This window comes from Macrotis lagotis, chromosome 1 (genome assembly GCF_037893015.1).
Source record: "Macrotis lagotis isolate mMagLag1 chromosome 1, bilby.v1.9.chrom.fasta, whole genome shotgun sequence".
NCBI lineage: Eukaryota > Metazoa > Chordata > Mammalia > Peramelemorphia > Peramelidae > Macrotis > Macrotis lagotis.
Window position 1 is genome coordinate 100584902 of NC_133658.1, and position 22020 is coordinate 100606921.

The 22020-nt window shown below is 35.3% G+C and overlaps 1 protein-coding gene across 1 annotated transcript in view; it reads left to right on the forward strand.

The window, feature by feature from the left end:
• Window positions 1-13009, forward strand: part of FOXN2 (forkhead box N2) — a 60810-nt gene extending 47801 nt beyond the window's left edge. The window contains exons 5-6 of the mRNA XM_074205500.1: window positions 6496-6564; window positions 7098-13009. Of these exons, the coding sequence (XP_074061601.1) occupies window positions 6496-6564; window positions 7098-7615 (587 nt within the window). The 3' untranslated portion in view covers window positions 7616-13009. The remainder of the gene's footprint in view (window positions 1-6495; window positions 6565-7097) is intronic.
• Window positions 13010-22020: the final 9011 nt, after the last annotated feature.

Genomic DNA, 22020 nt, shown 5'->3' on the forward strand with positions numbered 1-22020 from the left:
ATACAGACTAGATCATTTTAAGCACTTGTCATATACCTAGCACTTAGCACAGATTTAGAGAAGTAAGAGTTCCTGCCCTCTTTGGACCTAGCAGGGAAAGTTAACACCAAAAGGGGAGCTAGAAAGTGGAGATCTGAGGTAGGCATTGCTTATAGTAAAACACAGCCTGTAGAATTTGGGAAGTTCCATGCAAGCCTGAAGGCAGATAACCTCCTAGAGCCAGGACAGTCAGGCATAAATCAAGGAGAAGAGTAATGTTGAGAATAAGTGAGATCCTAATATATTGCCAGACACTGTGGCTGTTAAATAGAAGTAAGAATGATGCCAAAAAAGTTTTTAATACTCCCTTATTGCCTTAATTTTACTTAGGAAAACTTACTAAAATCACTGATGAAGGAACAATTCATTTTTTTATGGCCGTGGTCATATTGGGATATGTAATTAGCATGGTTTGCATTTGTATTGAGCAAAACAATGAACATAATAAAAAGTATTTAAAAGGTTTTTTTTCAATTATCAAGGATTTGTTTTCTCTTTTCCCCTCTTACCGAAAGTCAGGGGGAGGAATAAAACTCTTTATAACAAATATGAATAGTTGAGAAAAAATTCCCAAATTGGTCATGTGCAAAAAATATATCTTATTCTCCGTATTTAGTCTGTCACTTCTCTGTTAGGAGGTGGATAGTTTTCTTCTTCATCTTTTCTCTGGAATCATGATTATTGTATTGATCAGAGTTCTTAAGTCTTGAAAAGCCACTTGTAAAAAGGTTGTAAAATCTACATTCTACTACTTTGTATCCCCATTTCATTGCACCCACTAGAACCTTTGGCAGATTGATGCTTTAAAAATTCTTAATATAGTGAGGGACCTTAAAAATAAGCTACTTAAACCCATTTCTTTTACAGATAAGGAAAATAAAACACAAGTATTAAGCTTTCCATAGTCAAATGATTTATCTTAACAAATAATGCACTTATTGTATTTGGAGAATTGTTTTAGGGAAAGATGTAAAGTATTAGATGAGACTTTAGTATAGTGGGGGGATATTATAGAATTTCAAGAGTTAGAGGGTACCCAGAGACCATCTCATCTAACCTTAGCTGAACAAAAATCCTCTACACATAGGACCAGAGATCATTCAGTCTTTGTTTTAAAACCTTGAAGAGAGGAAATCACATGATCACAGAAGTTTATAGTGGAAGGGGCCTCAGCAGCCATCTAGTCTAGTTCCTGCCTGAAAAGAAATAACCATTATCATTTCTGTAACAAATAGTCATCTAGTCTTGATTTTAAGACCTTAAATGAGAAGCAAACTTGTTAACTTTTGAAAATCTGATTTCAAGAAGTTTTTCTCACATCAGATCAAAATCATTCTCTGTATCTTCTACCACCAGTTACTCCTGGTTCCCTCCTATATGACCAAATCCTCCCTCCCATCCCCCAGCCCCCCAAAAAAATCCCTTTCAATGCTTAGAGGATAAGTGGAAGTCCCTCTAACCTTTGTGTCAAATACTCTCTTTTCTTTGTATTGATCTTCTCAGATCATGAGCTTGAGGTCCTACCACATTCTGGTCACTGTCTTATAACATGTTCACACATAACTCTACCTTTCTCCCACGCCAGATGCTTTCAGACCAGGACAAACCAGAGTAGGGTCACCACTATATGTCTGAGCACAAGATTTCATTTAATGCAGATCATAACTCTTTTTTTTTTTCAAGGCAAACGGGGTTAAGTGGCTTGCCCAAGGCCACACAGCTAGATAATTATTGTGTCTGAGACCAGATTTGAACCCAGGTACTCCTGACTCCAAGGCCGGTGCTTTATCTACTACACTACCTAGGTGCCCAAGGTCATAACTCTTAAGATTAGCTTTTCATTGTTTATTGTTTTGACTCCCAAACTATATGTTGATTCTTACTGAACTGGTTTTGACTCCCTAACTATATGTTGATTCTTATTGAATTGTTAGATGCATTTGCCAGCTAACCATTCTCCCTGATCCTCTAATTGGAGTTTTGTTTGTTTGTATTTGCAAGGCAATGGGGTTAAGTGACTTGCCCAAGATCACATGCTAAGTTAGTATTAAGTGAATTGAGGTTGCATTTGAACTCAGATTCTCCTGACTTCAGGACCAGTGTTCTATCCACTGCACCACCTAGCTGCCTCTAGAGTTGATTTTTTTTAAGTGGAAATATAAGATTTTTTATTTATTCTTTTTATTTTTAGATTTTTGCAAGGCAATGGGGTTAAGGGGTTTGCCCAAGGTCACACAGCTAGGTAATTATTAAGTGTCTGAGGCTGGATTTGAACTCAGGTACTCCTGACTCCAGGGCTGGTGCTCTATCCACTGCATCTCCTAGCCGCCCCTTTTTTATTTATTCTTACTAAATTTTATCTTATTTGGTTCCTATTAATTTTATGTTTAAAACAAGGTTGGATTTCATGACCTCTAAGTTTATAAGCTTTTGCATTCTTTTTTGAATCTGTAATTCATTTTTTATGCTACAGTGTTACCAATGAAAAACAGAAGTAGCTTAAAAATTTCTCTTTTTATACCTAGCTGTGTGGCCCTGGGCAAGCCCCTTAACCCCATTAGCCTTGCCAAAAAACCTAAAAAAAAAATTTCTCTTTTTAGAATTAGGTATGACTAGAAAATTAAGTAGGTTGTCTAGTAATAAGAGCAGAGACTAACCACTAAGCATCATACATAGTGGTCTACTGGTATAAATGATGTTAAGAGATTTAGAGGAAGGTCCTTAACAACTTGATTGAACCCACCTTTCAGCCTTTACAGGATAAAATCTAAAATAAGATTTCTGAAAATATTTGGTCAGATCTAGCTTTTATTCCTGACTTTATTTTCTTGAACACTACTTCTACTTCCTTAATGGTACAATAGAGGCTGTGAGTTAAAACTAGAAATGCTGGCAGATCTTTTTCACTTTGTACCTGATTGTTGTCTCCTAGTTTCAACTAAGTACACTTTGAGTTATATGACGTTGTTGGGTCCCAGATGAAATTTTCTACCGACTTGTTTTTCCCTCCACTGGTTTTCATTTTTTTGAGGTCATATTACATGTAATCTTCTGCAACATATTTTATCTTAGCCTACTATGTTTGGGAAGCAGGTTGAATGTTCCCATCTGAGGTGATTCCTTATATTGTGGTCATTTTTTTTAACACTAGATAATTTATTTAAAGAAATAACAATAATTGCGATCCTTTTCTTTCATCTAGTTTTTCATTTTTCAGAATCACCTTACTTAAAGGTCAGGTTGAATCAGCTTTAATTATCAACATTGTTGCCACCTCACCTTTATCCTTTTCACTTGATATTCATTTTTATCTTTCTTCTAACTAGTGATTTGAGTACACAAAGACAACTTGTTATTTTATATCTAGTTAGTTACAGCTCATTCCTCTTTTTGTGATGCTAAATAGTGTTCACCATACCTAATGCCTCTCTGCTTTCTCATAAAAAGCATTAAAAGATTTCTGATTAATATATATATAGTCTTTTGGGGGATTTTCCCCCTTTGTTCCTTTACCATTTAATTGTCATTTCTATAACAGTTTGTAGACACCAAGTATCTAGGTACATATTGTCATAGTTTGGAGGACTTATATTAAATTCTTTGTAGAATTTTTCTGCCTTATCTGTAATAACATCATTAGCCTATGAACTTCAACTATCTTATAATATTCTCTTTGTCTGTGCTCTTCATTAACACCTAACACCATTATGTGAGCTGACCAAGTATCCCTTGAAATAATATTTTTTGTTCACTTTAAGCGCACAGTGAAAACCAATTCTTCATTATCAGGGAGAATTTGTAAATAAATGATTCTTCCATTTAGGTGGAGCTTCCTTTTATTATTTTCTCTTTGTTATAGAGCCAATGCATGTGATATAATGGTGGTATAATGAATCATTTGTTATTAGACAAAAATCTCTCATATGAAGTCTTAAGTTACATTAACATTTTAAAATATTATCAGGAAAAATCCTATAGCAACCTCTGCCCCATTTCCCTCTCATTTCATAAAAGGAGAAGCAAGGGCTTCAAAGGACTGGGGGTTATCCTATATTTCTGTTTCGATGGTGCTAGTAGTCAACTTACTGTGATTAGTCTTTCTCAACTTAGCTAGATTGAATCCCAGACAGCAGGCTCAATTTGAGGAATCTTGTCTTATCTGGCTTTATACCTTCCCAGAGCCTTCCTTATAGTGGGTGCTTGAATGAATGAATGGACAGTATTAAAAAAGCCAACTTTTCAAGAAGGTGGAAGATTATGTAGTCTTGGGTAGGATGCTGAAAATCTTTGGGGCATAGTTAATGTTTTCATTGCTGATGCTCATTTAAGGCAAGGAATCAGAAGAAAAAGACAATTTGAAGGGGCAGCTAGGTGGTGAAGTGAATAGAATACTGGCACTGGAGTTAGGAGGGCCAAGTTCAAATCCAATCTTAGTGTTGTTTTGGTATTCATTATTTTTCTCCTTTTCCCTTAGTTCATTTTAATCCATAATATTTGTCCATTGAGGTATAAGTTTAATTTAAATTGTAATTTAACATTATAAAATTTGACTTGATGGATAAAACTTTTCAGGAAAAGAATTGTATGTTGTCTAATGATAATTAATGTTGAATTGTTCAATCTTGTTATCTTTATCAAATTAGTAAGGCTAGCCATTTCCATTTAAGATTAATTTTCTCTGCAAGAACTCTGGAAAATGATATGTTAATATATAAATTTTTAAATTACTCTTTAAGTTCATCTTATCACATTGAAGAATATGGAGTATATTCCTATACTTGAACCTTGTTTCAAACTGAAATCATAATATGAGATAATTGTTTTGCCTTATTCAGTCCTTTTTAGATTCCTTCACTTCACTTTTAAAGGTGAATAATGAGTAGACTGACTATGGATGTGAACTGATGCAGCCTAGTTTGACTGATCCCTATCCTTAGAATCTTGTTTGCCAAGGCTTAATTCCATTCATTCCATCTCCCCATTTCAGCTGCTATTTTGCTGTAGCACAGTTAGAGTTGTTTCTTAGATTCCCTACTCCATATTCCTCATTTCTTATGGGAATGCTCTCATTTCAGTGGTCCAGACTATCTTCCCTCACTGCCTTGCCTCACTAATAGTGGGATAGCTCTCTCTTAGAGCCACAGTAGCTCTTTGGTGTAAATGAACAAGCACTTTCAAGTCCTTGCACTTATTCCATTCTCTGTCATGATAATTTGTATGCTCATTCCTTCTTTTCTGATAGATTACAAACTTTTATATTTGTAATCCTTATATTTAGAATAAAACCTTACATATTATAGGTTCTAAATAAATGTTTCTGTGAACACAGAAATAGATCTAAGATTATAATAGCATTCTGTCTTACAAAGACAATGAATTTTGTAATAGATGTTTCTGCGCCAAGCTGCCTTTGTAATTATATGAAAAGACAATGTTGTCACCTACTTATCTTGTCACTTCATAAAGCATATGTTGACCAATTGTATTTCCTATATATTTGTTCTGTTTTTTGACTTTTCTTCTCCATTTATTATATATATATATCTTACATGTACTTATTTCTATACACATTGTTAAATATTAGCTCTTTGGACTGTTTTTGCTTCTTTGTATTTAGTCCTTTGTATCTGCCTGGAACATAAAAGTAAACATTTAGTAATCGTTTATTGATTGATTTGTTTCTTTTTATGTAATCATTGTACTTGATAGATGATGCTCATCATAGATTTGTACACCATATTAAGTATACCAACTACTTTCTATACGTGATCACACTTGAGCTTTACCACCCTATGCAGTAGGCAGCTAGGTGACACAATAAATATAGTGCTGGTCTTGGAATATGGAACTCATCTTCCTGAGTTCAAATCTGGCCTCAGACACTAGCTCCAACCCTGGGCAAGTCACTTAATCCTATTTGCTTCAATTTCCTCATCTGTTAGAATGAATTGGAGAAGCAAAACAAACAAGCAACAATGGCAATAAAAACTCACATGCCTTTGCAAAGAGTTGCACATAACTGTGCACTGCCATCTTAAAGATATGGAAACTGAGGTTTAGAAAACTTAACTTGGCCAAGGTTCCAGAGCCACTGAGTGCCTGAGTTGGGATTCTGACCCAAGTCTTTCTGATTCCCAAGTCCTTAAATAATTTTAATGTTTGTGGGTAAGAATATTATTTATAGTAAAATGTTGTCATTGACCACTTCATTAGTTTTATAAGCTTGATTGTTTGAGCAATGAAATTTGCAGAAATTGTTGGGCTTTTGTGACCTTATCTTTATCCAAAATTGGAAACTTTAAAGCTAGTACTTTATATTGTTCTAGTTTGTGATCAGAGAGCAGTATATACAGACTTCAATAGTTTGAAATTTATAAAATGTAGATGTCACGTTTTTAAAAGATTCTTTTAACAAAATTTCTAAAATGTTATTAATATTAACTTTTCTCATTACAGAATCTGATATTGATGCAGCCACTGCAATGATGCTTTTAAATACATCTATTGAACAAGGAATTTTAGAATGTAAGAAATTTTTTAGTTTTTACTGTAAAACATTTTAGACTTGAATATTCTAATAGATTATAGAGTATATAATGGTTTTATTTTAAAATATGATATTTTTATTGCTCTCTGCTCTTGGTTAAAATAAGCTGTGTTTAGAATTTAGAACAAGAAATCATTTTAGTCCCACACCTTTATTTTTGCATCTGAAAAAACTCAAATTCAGAAAGTTGGGCCCATGAATCACCCATGCAAGGTAGGTTCCAGGGAGTGGAGTCAGATTCACCATCCCAAAACCTTTGACTCCAAAATCCAGTGCCTTTTGCACTATACTATGCTGAAGGAAATTGTACCATTAAATGGTGAAATGACCAGCATTTTGAGAAGATTAAGCACAATTTTAGATAATCTTATTTAATCTGTTGCTCTGCTGAGGAAAGATGATGTGTAACTCCAAAGTAGTAGTATGCTTGTTTCAACAAGAAAATCCTTTATATCATTAAATCTTTGTGTTGCAGTAAATGTTTTCATTGATTGAACTTCATTTTATGCAGGTGAGAAGCCCCTGCCACTCAAAACCGCATTACAAAAGAAAAGGAGTTTTGTTAGTGCATTTACCCATCCCAGTGCCATCAATTTACAAGAGAGTGATTCTGCAGTCAATAATATTGATCCAAAGGAGGATCACAATTACAGTGCAAGCAGCATAGCGACACAGCGTTGTGCCTCCAGATCCAGTGTGTCTTCCTTATCTTCAGTTGATGAGGTGTACGAGTTTGTCCCAAAGAATAACCTTGCAGGGAGTGATGGCAGTGAAGGGTTTCACAGTGAAGAAGATACAGACATTGAATATGAAGAAGACCCTCTTGGAGATAGTGGCTATGTCTCACAGCCTTGTGCAAATTCCTCTGACCAGGACCAGCCCATTAAGAAACCTAAAAGAGAGTCCTGTCAGGAGATTGATGAAGAGCTCAAGGAGGCTGCCGGATCCCTACTGCACCTTGCTGGAATCCGTACCTGTTTGGGATCCCTAATAAGTACTGCCAAGATACAGAAGCAAAGGAAAAAATAGTAATACCAGATAGTGTGATTTTTTTTTTAATGTGGCAATACTCTTCTACTTTCTCTTCATAAGGGAGATCAAAGCCATAATGGACTTCTTTAGTTGGGAGGTAGGGTGGGGGTGGGGGGAGTGTGCTAATTACCTTTTTTCCTTTACACTTTTTTTTAATCACTGCAATTAGGGTCATGCTTACCTAGGATTGGGCCAATCAATGCATGATTGAAGTGCTAATAGCATACTTTTTCTAATCATTGATTCAGAGATTTGGAAAAGTTCCATAGAGAAATCTTCAGGCTCTCTCTTAAGATTGTAGAAAAAATCTTTCCCACATAAATATCTTCTGTTGATGTAGCAAAATAGGATAACTTGCCATTCAATATATCAATTTTTCCATTCTTTTGAAACCATTAATAGTGTGGATGAATTGGCTAAAATGATATTTTCCCTTTTATCCTACTTATTTTATTCATCAGTGCAGGAGTGTCTTATAAGCGAATGCTGGTTGAGACATGAACAAGTGGAGAGAAAAGTTAGATTTGAAAAGATCTTAGCTAAACTAGAATGATTGCAAGAAAGTTCTATTTATATAGGTAGAAAATGGAAAATTTTGCTCTTTTAAAAAATGCAATTTACAAGTCCACTCCATGTCTTTTATAATATCATCTTTAAAATTCTTTGGCTTATCTATTGTTATCTAGAGTTTATTTGGGGTACTTTTGCTCTTACCCTAAGTGCTTTAAATCAGTAAAGTAGTTTGTCAGTTCTCTGTTCACCATTAAGTTCTCTTCTTATAGCAGATAGCCCATGAGATGCTGGCATGTAATAATCTTCATTTTTCGCAGACCCTGGCAATGAGAGATTATCTTCCTTATATTTTCTTGTCTCATGGGAAAAGTAATAATTACAAATTATCATCATAATTTGAATGTAGTATGATGTAAAATTTGGTCCAGCTCAACTACTGTGCTGGGCACTAGAGACAGAAAGACAACAAAGGAAGCAAAACTTGTCCTTTAAGAACATGTAGTCAACTAGAATAAAGGTTCTGAATGTTTACAGTTAGGTAATAATAGGTAATTTTGGAAAATCTATCCAAATTCAGGGTATAGTAAGTGTAGTTTTAATATTTCAGAATTAGAAAAATTAACCCTTTTGGGAAAAGCAGTATAATACCCAAATGTGCCATTAATTTTAGCTAATAGATATTGCTGCTTATTCTAATAATGAATCTATTGACTGAGGTGGTCAAGTATTATTTGAACAGTTCAACCTACATAAAAGGCATTTCCAGGCTTGTAGTTAGAATTCTTCAGAAAAATCTAGGAATTTGAGGTAAATTCAGTATTTACTAATTGGAATTTTTCTCCTTTTGGGCTTTTAGAAGGAAATCTTTTAAAATTTTATCCTTGATCTATCATTTTTTTTATTTTAGGATTTTTATTTCCCCAAAAAAGACTTCCTTCCCCTTCCTGTCTTGTCAGGATGATGTTGCCTTGATGCTTTCAAATAATTACAAGCTCTTAGGATTGTTAAAAGGGATAAAACAACCCTCTTGTTTAATTTTTAAAATTTGTTTGGACATAATTTTCAAATAAGATGCATGTTAATGATGTCTTTCTTTCACAGAAACCTTAAGCAGGGATATGTAATGTTAAATGTTCTCTATTTTGTGTTAATGTCACCTATTTTAGTATTAATGGACTTACTCAGCTTTGTTAGTAGAATTAGTGGGAGTTTGGAGGTAGTCATTTTATTTATTGTTCATAAAAAATAGCTCTTAAGCACAACTAGGTTATATTTCTTAGATTTTTTTTTTATTCTACCATATATGATGCAGTTATCAAGAGGATATAAGTATCCCTAGTTAATGACTATTAGAAAGGTAGTATAACACAAGTGCTTATTGCTACTTTTTTTAAAACTAATTTTCTCCTACTAAGTTCAAAATAGAACTTTTTACTTGGTAAGATTGGGAGTAAGCTCTGTTTCATGGCTAGGCCCAACAGACTGGGTACATGATGTTTAGCAATTTATTTATAACAGAGTTCCTCTATAGCAACCACTTAAATGACCCAGGGAATTTTGCCATTGTGGCTAAAAACCATGATTTCTGTTAAAATATAATTTTCCATATGTCAAATTAATAGCATAGTATTGAAATCGGTACTGATCCATATAATGTTCCCCATTTGAATGTTTTTACTTTCCATAATTAATATTCATTTTTCTTTTCCCAAATAGAAATCAGTGTCTTCTAAATATACATATATATATATACACATATATGTGTATGTGCATATATATATACATACATACACACATTAATTTGCATGTGCAATGTGCAATGACTTACCAAAAGCTATATTTTCATTTTATTTTTCCACATACAGAAAAAAGAACAGTCTTTCCATATATAAAATATAGGAGTTATTTCTTTTAGTGAATAATCTCCTTTTTTCTCCAGCTTTGTAATAATAAGCTTTTCTTATCCCTCCCATATCTAGCATGGCTTTTCTTAAGTTAAAGATTTTTTTTGTATATAGTATAAATTTATTGTAATTCGAATGTGGGGGGAGGTAATTTTTTCCTTTGCTTACTTTTTTTCCTTTTTTTTTTCTTTTCTCTTTTTGGACTACTTTTCATGACATTATGTAAAGGGTTCATACCAAATGGTCAACTAAATTGTATTGTAGCAGGAATTCAAAGGTAGGAGTAAGTGGTTCTGGGGGGATATATGAGACTTGGTGGACTAGAAAGTCATTCCTGCCAGATCAGGTAACAAATGTGGATGTTTCACAGAGCTTGGAAGATTATTGTCTGGAAATCTGCAGCAACTTTGTGGTATTTTGTGGAGACCATAGAATTTGTTGGAATGTTGAGGCTTTCTGGTTTGCAACATCTCAAGCTTTTTTCTGGAAAGGAAAAGCTTTGCTTTAAGCAAAGCGTATTCAAATTTGTTAATAATGATGTAGTCAAAATATTTATTGACAGGAAAAGTAGAATATTTTAAGCATTGTACCTGCCATTATTTTTAAAGCACACTCTTTGTATCTAACTGCCAGTGCCATTATCAAAACTTTTTTTAAAAAATAAATATATGTTTCTATTCAGCTAAAGTACTTAATTTAAAAGTATTATGTTGCCATCATATAGTGATATTGAAACAATTTATAATTGCCAAGTCATTTTAATTGTTATTTATTTAAAGTAAAAATGTAGAAAAGCAATTTGAGTTAGATTATCCCTTAATCCTGTTTTCTAATGTAGCATAAGGAATGTTCTGGACTGTAGAATAACTGCCAGTAGATGACCAGTTATGAGTGAACCTATTTTCAGTTCCAAGTCTTTTGCTCATTTTAAAAACAATTTTAAAATGTTTAGTTTTTGTATCTAATCTCTGTTAATTAAAATGTTTATAAAGTTTATTTTTACCAAAGAGATGCAATTCATTATGATAAAGTATTGCAGAATAAACTTTGTTTTATAACATTTGTACTTGCTTTTTTCATTGGGAGTGGTAGTATATTGTTGCAATTATTTTTTTCTGATAACAGTTTTGGAATCACATCTTAAAAACATCACTAGGACTCCAAAAAAGAAACGTGAGATGAAAATAAACTTATTGAGAATAAACTGGCTTATTTGTATCACCAGCACTTAGTACTGTGACTGACACAGAAAATGTTTAATAAATGCATCGGCTATCTCTGTTGCTTTGAAAATTAAATAATACTGTTCAAATTTCATTAGAAAGTGATTTCAGTTTTTTCATTTATAGAAAGATGTTCTTGTTCCCATTTTATTTCTCATAGACCACTGGTGATGAAAGTAATGTTAGCAAATCAAAGTCAATCCTATTCTACAAGGTGAGCTATGTTTCTTTTTGTTTTGTTTTGTTTTGTTTTTTAGGTTTTTGCAAGGCAAATGGGGTTAAGTGGCTTACCCAAGGCCACACAGGTAGGTAATTATTAAGTGTCTGAGACCAGATTTGAACCCAGGTACTCCTGACTCCAAGGCTGGTGCTTTATCCACTATGCCACCTAGCCACCCCGAGCTATGTTTCTCTTATAATATTCATTTTTTTTAAAAAGTTCCAAAAACACATTACCTATACCTATGAAAACTTCATATACAAAGTATCAATTTTATTGTTCCTTGGCTATGGGATCTTTCTGTGTATAATATTTAAAATGCCCCATTATCTTAAACTAGATTCCACACACACTACCACCTTATTCATATAAATTAGAAAGTTCTGAATAGCCATTACAAAATATGAACCTACTATTATTATTTTCAACTAAATTTTTTAAAAATTTAATGTGATCTTCATAACAAGGTCCTGTTTAATCCACTTAATTAGCACCAATATGAAGTTATAATTATGTAAAACACAGTAATTAGTTCCAGCCCAATGGAAATATTTTGAATTCAAATAATGTGACTACTTAATAAGATTCATGTTCACTCAAATCAAGATCTAGTTATTAAGCCAACAGTATTTATAAGCAACCCAAGTACTATGACACAGTATCCTTATGATGTATAATATTAAATTAATTTCTATTGGGGATCAATAAACCTATGGGGTTTTTTTTAGGTTTTTTGCAAGGCAAATGGGGTTAAGTGGCTTGCCCAAGGCCACACAGCTAGGTAATTATTAAGTGTCTGAGGCTGGATTTGAACTCAGGTACTCCTGACTCCAGGACCAGTACTCTATTCACTGTGCCACCTAGCTGCCCCAATAAACCTATTCTTTAAGAAAAAATTATTACCCCCCCTACCCTTATACCATTTTTCAGGTTCTTGAGAATGAGACCCATCACTTTTAGTTCCTTAATTACCTCATCTCTGACCTGAGTCCTTGGTGGTCACTTTGAAGGTGTTTTGTTTTTGTTTTTGTTTTGTTTTTTAGATTTTTGCAAAGCAAATAGGGTTAAGTGGCTTGCCCAAGGCCACACAGCTAGGTAATTATTAAGTGTCTTTGACCAGATTTGAACCCAGGTACTCCTGACTCCAGGGCGGGTGCTTTATCCACTGTGCCACCTAGCTGCCCCATTTTGAAGGTTTTAAAGAGGGAAAAGAATAGGAAATCTAACCCTGTTGCAGGAATATCAGTGTTATTAAATGATTCTGACAAAATTCTTATACAGAATGGGGGAAAAATTGTATAATTGAAATTGTCAAACAAGTTCCATCCAAGAATATGCTCATATAAGTTAAGGTGGAAGATAGATATCAAATTTGTCAGTTCAAGGAAGGTGGTATTTAGAAGTTTTGTGGTAATTAGGATTTCTTCTATGTGAAGATATTTTGGATTTTGTATAATACTTAAAAATAATTTTATACTATACTATACTGCTTTAAGATTGATAAGTTGTAGTTTTAAAGATTTATTTTTGCTTTAAGGTTGATTAAGAGATTTGTTACTTTTCAAGTTCCCAACTATTGGGAATTAAAAAATAAATTTATTTATTAATAAAAAAAGTTATTGTTACTCTCTCTATTGTTTCCTAAAGAGTATCTGTCCTGACTGGATTGGAGATATTTGTGCAAAATCTCTAGGAAAATTTTTTTTTGCTTTATTCAAATGATGTTAATTATGAATTCAAACATTGTCCCAAGATTTCCAGGAAATCCTATTTTATTAAACAGCTGGTAATAAAGCTAACACAGAGCCTTTAGCATACACAGGGACAAATTGTCCTGTTGTTCAAAGACTAGATAAAATTATTACAATCCCTTAGCAATGGAAAATTATTTTTTGTTCATCTTTAAAGCCAACTTTATAAATGGGCTATTACAAAGTCACAGAACCTTCGGAGTATAAAAGGAACACCAGAAACCAACTAGTCCAATCAATAGATAATAAAAGCTTCTTGACAACATTTGTCATTCATTCTTTATTTGAATCCCTCAAATAAGGAGCAACCCACTAATGTCTAGATCACTCTTGGACAGCTCTAATTGTTAAATTGGTAAATAGAATCTTTATTGGCTTCTTTGCACTCCCACCCAGTGCATTTATTTCTGCCCTATCAATCTAAGCCAACATGTTCATGAGCAGCAAGTGGTGCACCTTGTTTGGAGTCAGGAAAACTTCCACAGACACCTGTTGTGTGACCCTGGGCAAGTCTGTAGTTTTCTCAGTTCCCTCATCTATAAAATGGGGATGAGGGGCGGAGCCAAGATGGCGACATGAAGGGATCGAGTCTTAGGAGCTCTCTGATAAAAAACTCATAAGCCAAGGACTCTAACTAAACTTTTGAGAGACAGAGCCCACAAAGGGACCCAGTGAGGCAGTTCTCCTACTCAAGGTAACCTGGAAAAGAGCAGAAAGGCTCTGCTCCCCAGGGTCAGAGGGGTGGCCCGCCAGAGGGGTGGACCGAGCGAAAGAACTTCAGCTTCCCAGAGGCAGCCCCAGGGCGCTGGGAGCCACGGCTCACAGCAGCGGGAGAGTCTCCTGAGCTGCACCCCGGGGAACACCGGGCACAAAGAGGAGGAACAGTGGGGGACCTCTGCCAGAGCGAGCACGTGGAGCCCAGCCCTCAGGGCACACAGCAGCTTGGTCTTTCCACAGCTCAAACCTGGAAACAGAAGCAGGCGGAGCTGGTAAGCAGGAGCCCCCAGGACATGAACCCATTGAGCTGAGGGAGGGGAGTGAAGAGAGAAAGACTACTGAGCTCTGTCCTCTGTCCCTAGAACAGGACTCTGGGGCTCTGACCACATTCAGATCCTGATCCCAGTCTAGGCCCCCCCATAGAACAACAGGGCCCCCCACCTCAGCCCCATGGCAGAGGGGGGCGCTTATGGTCATTCACAGACCAGGAGGGAGGACAGAACCTCACACACTGAGACCCTTGTGGGAGTGTCCCAAAAGCTCAGGAAGCACCCCAAAAAACAGGCTTAGGCTGGGAAAATGAGCAAGCAAAGAAACAAGAGGAAGACCATTGAGAAATATTTTGCAAATGAGCCCAAGAAGGATCAAAATACTCAGTCTGAAGATGAGGAAGCACAAGCTCCTGCATCTAAAGACTCCAAGAAAAAAAACAGAAATTGGGCTCAGGCTATGACAGAGCTCAAAAAAGACTTTGAAAATCAAATGAGGGAGTTGGAAGAAAAACTGGGAAAAGAAAGGAGAGAGATGCAGGAAAAACATGAAAATGAAGTCAGCAGCTTAGTCAAGGAAATCCAAAAAAATGCTGAAGAAAATAGCATTCTAAAAAACAGCTTAGGTCAAATGGATAAAACAGTTCAAAAAGTTATTGAGGAGAAGAATGCCTTAAAAAGCAAAATTGGCCAGATGGAAAAAGAGATAAGAAAACTCTCTGAGGAGAACAAATCCTTCAGACAAAGAATAGAATTCAGGGAGATTGATGAATTTACCAGAAATCAGGAATCAATACTTCAAAACCAAAAAAATGAAAAATTAGAAGAAAATGTAAAATATGTTATTGAAAAAACAACTGATATGGAAAACAGACTTAGGAAAGATAATTTAAAAATTATTGGAATACCTGAAAGTCATGATCAGGAAAAGAGCCTTGACATCATTTTCAAAGCATTACTACAGGAAAATTGCCCTGATATCCTAGAAGCAGAGGGCAAAATAGAAATGGAGAGAATCCACCGATCCCCCCCCCCCCGAGAAAGAGATCCCAAAAAACCAACCCCCAGGAATATTATGGCTAAGTTCCAGAATTCCCAAGTCAAAGAGAAAATATTACAAGCAGCCAGGACACAGTTCAAATATCGTGGAGCTGCAGTCAGGATCACACAGGAGGGAGTTGCGATCAGCAATGGCAATGTTGGAAAAATATGGAAGTAACTTTTGTGATGGACTTATCATAAAGAATGTGATCCACCCATGACAGAGTTGTTGGTGTTGGAACAAAGACTGAAGCACATTTTTTGTTATTATTATTTGGGGGAGGGTGCAGGGCAAGTGGGGCTGGGTGGCCTGCCTGGAGCCACATAGCAGAATGATCTTTGGGTGTCTGAGGCCGGATTCGGACCCAGGTGCTCCTGGCTCAAGGGCCAATGTTGTGTCTGCCACCCAGCAACCCCTACTATTATTACTATTTTATTTTTATTTTGGGTCTTTTTTTTTCTCTTTTTGTTTTTTTGCAGGGCAGTGGGAATCGGGTGGCTTGCATGTCACATGGTTGGGTGATTATTGGGTTTAAGAGGCTGGATATGGACTCGGGTGCTCGTGGCTCCAGGGCCGGTGCTTCGTCCATTGTACCACCTGGCCATACCTACAATTATTACTATTTTTTTATTTTAATTTTTTTTCTCTCCCCTTTACTTTTTTCGCCCAAGCAAGTCTATCTATATTCATGGGGAGAGGGGTATTTTGTTTACTTGTAAACAAGAATATTTTATTAATGTAAAAAAACATTTGTACAAAATGAGAATAAAAAATAAATTAAAAAAATAAAATAAAATGGGGATAATAACTTAAGGGTTGTTGTGAGGATCAAATGAGATAATAAAAGTGTTTTATAAATTTTAACTTATTATTAGCAAGAATAATCATGTGATACATATATATAATATATATAATATATATGTATATTTCTCTAAAGTTCATGAAGGAATTTATATGCTGTCAATCACTTGATCTTCACAGTAGTTACAGGAATAAGTATGCCTGCTTTATTGATGAAGGAACTCAAGATAAGGTTAAGTGACTTCCCTTTGATCTCACAACTAATAAATCCTAGAAGCTGGATGTGAACCCCACTGCCTCTAGTTATAGTTCCAACATATACTTGCTGTTACATTGGGCTGTCTCTAATTTACAAACAAGGAAACTATTTTAAAAAGGTCGTTTCTCCCCCTGCCACCAAGAAAAAATTGATCTAGTGCTACTCATCTCAAGACTTCCCAGTTTCCTTTGAAATTGCCTGTTTCATCATTTCTCATTGCATAATAATATATTCCATTATATTTAGATGCTACAATTTGTTTAGTCATTCTCAACTAGTTAGGCAATCCCCGAAGTTAATGATATTTAGCTGCTGTGAAAAGAACTGGTATGTATATTTTTATATCCATTTAAAATCCTTTTCCTCTTTCTTTGATTCCTTCACAGTATTGTTTGACCCAGGAACTGCTAAATTAGGAGGTTCCCACAGGTTAGTGATTTGGTTCATCATTTACAAATTGCTTTTCAGAATGACCAGAATAATTCATAATTCTGTAAACATTTTTATTTTTTCTGATATTTTTTCTTTTAAATTCTCTACCTCCATTCCCTACCTCAGCCATTAAGAACACAAGCAACATGATACCCATTTTACAAATGAAGTCATGCAAATATTTTCATGTTAGCCATCTTGTGTAAAAAAAACACAACCCCCTCAAAAAACAGGAAAAATAAGGAAAAACATATGCTTCAGTCCACACTGATTTCATTAGTTCTTTAGAAATAGATATTATTTTTCATCATGACTTTAAGAATTATTAGGTCATTGTAGTGATCATATAGTAAATACTGGAAGGAGGAATATGTTCTGTAATTAATCTGTTCTGAGCTAGTCTTATATTTAACACTGATCTCTAAGCTCAAGGCTATTGACCCACCTATATGCCCCATCCCCATGTCCTTGTTCTGAACCTTCTCCATTGTCTACTTTTACTGACCACCCCTCTTAAAAGCCCCTATCAACAAAATAATGAATTCCTGCCCAGTCTAGGAAAACCCTTATCTACTAGTCTTAATCCTTAATTAATATCTTTGCTGTCTGAGCTTGAACACTGTCTCCCTTTGGAACATAAGTGTGCTCTTGGGAGAGTGTGATTCCTCAAATAAACGCTCATGCCCCTATACCCTTCCCTACTTCTTATCCTCTAATGGTAGCTCCTGCTGCTGCTGCTAGTCCCTTTAGGGGATCAGTCACTTCCAATTGCCCCAACTGTCAGTACTTTTTCCTCTACCTTATCTTCTGCTAGTCACAGTAATAGGTAAATAAATCAGGGATTTTTTTGTCCCTTAATTCTTCTGGGTTATGAATTGGATCTTCTAAATTAATTCATTCTCTTTTGCTTGAATTTCTTGAACCCCCTTGTTATAAATGACCCATAATAATAAAAATTTAGCCTGGAGTGATTAGAATGACTTTTTTTTTTATTAATTAACATCCCTGCAGGAACAGGCAATTCCATGGGAAAAGCCCCAAATTGTGATAATGTCCAACTTATAAAGTTATTCCCCTCCTCTCTGAGTCCTGATAGGTCCTCATCATTGGAGGTACAATCTAAAAGATACACCCACCTCATGACACCCCTTTAACATATTTTCCCCACCCTGATCATATGACACATGTTATGTGATAAGCTTCAATTGTCACAGAAGGAGTGTATAGTAATAAACATGACCCTCATTGGACAAGTACACTTGCAAATGTCAGAGATCCTAGGTCAACTTCTGGCTAGTTAGAGCTGGTTTTTTGTCTCTCCCTGGCTAAGAAGACTTCATATTGGGTGAGAAGACCTCTCTCAGTTCAGTGACTGAACAGGGTCATCTCTTTTATCACACTTCCCTTTGTTTCACCTCCAGTTTCTTGCACATAAGCTGGTATCTTTCCAGCTTAATCAATAATCAGAAACTTTTGCCTTTGTTCTATATTGTTCTAATAATAATAATAATGTTAGTCCTTCATTTTTAAAGGAGACCACATCATCAGGGAAATGATGCCATGACAAGCACATGAATTGGATTTGAGTGAGGGGTTGCTGTACTAAGTAAGCAGCCTCATTTTTCTCTTCCAGAGACATCTGGGTCTGGAGACCAGATATGAATCCAGATAAATGGTGATGGGCCTGGATACAAGGTAGTCAGAGTTAAGTGACTTGCCCAAGGTCACATATTTAATATCAAGTGTCTGAGGCTGGATTCAAATTTCTGTCTTCCTGACTCCAAGGCTAGTGCTCTATTCACTGCCCCATTTTTCTAACAGATACCTGTGAGAATCTAGAAATATCCTCTCCTATCCTGTGGAAACCAAAATCCCTATTTCTCACACCCTGATGCATTTTGCCAGCCACATTTTCCAGAAACAATATAATATCAATTATTTATTAGAAATTGTGCAAAGTATTTTCATATTAGCTGTGTCACTTCCCCAAAAAGCCCCTAGAAAGAGTGAAAAAAATTAATACTTCAATTTGCATTAAGAATTCAACAGTTTGGGGGCAGCTAGGTGGCGCAGTGGATAGAGCACCAGCCTTGGAGTCAGGAATGCCTGAGTTCAAATCCAGCCTCAGACACTTAATAATAATTACCTAGCTGTGTGGCCTTGGGCAAGCCACTTAACCCCATTTGCCTTGCAAAAACCTAAAAAAAAAAATTCATCAGTTCTTGGGGCAGCTAGGTGGCACAGTAATTAGAGCACTGGCCCTGGAGTCAGGAGTACTTGAGCTCAAATCCAGCCTCTGACACTTAATAATTACCTAGCTGTGTGGCCTTGGGCAAGTCACTTAACCCCATTGCCTTGCAAAAACTAAAAAAAAAATTTAAAAATGTTAAAAAAAAGAATTCATCAGTTCTCTCTTTGGAAGTGGATAGTATTTTTCATCCTGAGTCCTTCAGAATTATTTTATACCATGAATTAATCAATGTCCAGTTTGTCATTGTTATAATATTGCTCTTATGTGCAATCTTCTCCTGACTGCCCTTTGCTTCAGTTCATTTGAGTCTTCACAGGTTTTTCCTGAAACCATCTCCTTCATTTCTTACACAATATCATTCCATCACACAATAGTATTCCATCACAATTATAGACCACAAATTCAGACATTCCCTATTTGATGGCCATCCCCTCTGTTTCCAATTCTTTGACACCTCAAAAAGAACTGCTATAAATATTTTGTTTATATGGGTTCTTTTCCTTTAATTTGTTTGAAGCATAGACTTAATGGTAGTATTTCTGGATCAAAGAGTATGCTTTACAGTATATTTTATAGCTCTTTTTGTTTAATATTTTATTTTATTTATGTATTATGATTTTTTATTGTTTTCTACAATGGCTGGACCAACTCCACCAACAATGTGCTAGTGTAAAAAGCAATATTCTGAACTTAGCACTTACCAGAATTAAAAATCATTCCCAAATCTGGCCTCAGATACTTAATTTTGTTCTGTTTCTTGCTGCTTCATGGAGCCATTGATTTCTATTTGGTCTATTTTTTTAGAAGTCCATTTCTTGGGTAAAATTTGCCATTTTTCTCTTCTAAGTGATTTCTTTCTCCAATTCTTTCCTCCTTGAGTTTTTATTTTATTATCATTTGCTTCATTTCCTCTATGAATCATGTAGTCCTTATAGAAAAATTCTTTTTTTTTCTTTTAAGACTACTATTTTAGGGGCAGCTAGGTGGCGCAGTGGATAGAGCACTAGCCCTGGAGTCAGGAGTACCTGAGTTCAAATCCGGCCTCAGACACTTAATAATTACCTAGCTGTGTGGCCTTGGGCAAGCCACTTAACCCCATTGCCTTGCAAAAAAAAAGACTACTATTTTGATTTTTTTTCCTAAATTGTATTTTATTTTATTGTATTTTCAGGTGTTGATCCTTTCTTATCATCTCATTACAAACATGTATAATCAAGTAAGTTCCCTTATTGGCTGTATCTATATATATGCCTCAGTTTGACTCTTGAGTCTTTGGAGTGGTTAGTATGTTTCATCATCATGAGTACTCTGGATTGTGGTAGATTGTGTTCATCAGAGTTCCTGAGTGTCTCTAAGTTGTTTGACTACAATACTGTTGTTACTGTACACATTATTTTGATTCAAGTCATTTAATTTTGTATCAATTCATATGAATCTTCCCTGGTTTCTCTAAAGTTGTCCCTTTCTTCCTTTCTTATAGCACAATAGTATTCAGCCATTTCCTAATTGGCCTCTTCTCAGTATCCAATTCTTTCCCAGTATAAAAAGAATTGCTATAAATATTTTTGTACATATGGGTCCTTATTCTCTTTTGATTGTTTCAAGATATAAATCTGGTAGCTGTATTCTTGGGGATGTACAGTTTAATAGATTTGGAGACATAAATCCAAATTTATTTCCATGATGGTTAGAGTAGGTCACAGTTCCACTAGTAGTACATTAATCTACCTGTTTCCCCCCAACCCTTTAACATGTATCATTCTTTTTTTGTCAAAGTACCCAATCTGATAAATGTGAGGTGTATTTCAGTGCTGTTTTAATGTGTATTTCTCCTAATTATTCATAATTTGGATATCTGTAATATATTTGATCCTACTCCTTAGGAACAGTTAAGTAGTAATGTGAATAGAGGGCTGAACCTGGAGTTGGGAAGACCTGAATTCAAATGTGACCTTAGAAGTTTATTAGCTGTATGGTCCTAGGCAAGTCATTTCACTTTTGCTTGCCTTAATTTCTTCATCTGTAAAATGGTAATAACAATAGTCCAGGGTTTGTGTGAGAATAAAAGGTGATAATATTTGTAAAATGTCGAACAAAATGCCTAGCACAGAGTAGACAAGGTTCAGAGTACTGAACCTTTGGTCCTTTGATATCCCAGGACTGAGCAATAGTCTCAGAATTCCTGGACCTTGGTTATCCTGGTCTTCTAGGTCTCTACCCTAGGACTTTTGGTCTTGATGGCCACATCTGCCCTATATTGTTGTACTAAGAGGCACTGATACTTATTTCCTATTGTCCATGGTCTTCTGGCTAACTTTTAGTATAGTTCTGGTGAAAGTAATCACTATAGAATCTTAGTAGATTTCTTGATCATTTTGCTGTCTGGTGTGAGGATCAGGGTTTTGCTGAAGTACATATGTGGGAGTTGAGTAATCCTATTCCTATTGACTGGAGAATATCATACGATTTTGAGCTTACAGGAACCCTAGAAGTTTCCAAAGAGGTAAAAATTATTTGTCCAATGCCATATAATTAATAAAGTAATAGTTCCTCTTATCCTCAAATTCAATGCTATTTCTACTTCATCTTTTCAGATGAATATTCTGTTATAGATATCTAGAATATTGCTTCAGTTTAAAGAGGCTGATTTCAAAGCCCCTTCCTGGAAGATTATACAGGGAAAGGGAAAAGATGGTGGTGGGGGGGGGGGAGACTGGGTTGTAGACTCAGAACCTAAATGGAGAACATAAACTTCTTAAATATAGAAACCAAAATTTGAGAGAGAAGATATTTTCCACAGCTACCCCCTTTCTGCTTCAGTGAAAAGGTTTTTAAAGCAAACTTTATAACATTTACTATGTCAATTACTACACGGTTAGACCTTCATCAATAAAGAGATACAATTCTCAGTAAATACTATGGATACTATGTCAAAGTTTCAATGGCAGCTGGGCCACATTTGTTTATCTACAAATTCTCAAAATCTAGAATCCTATTAAATTCTTTATTATCCTAGCTAT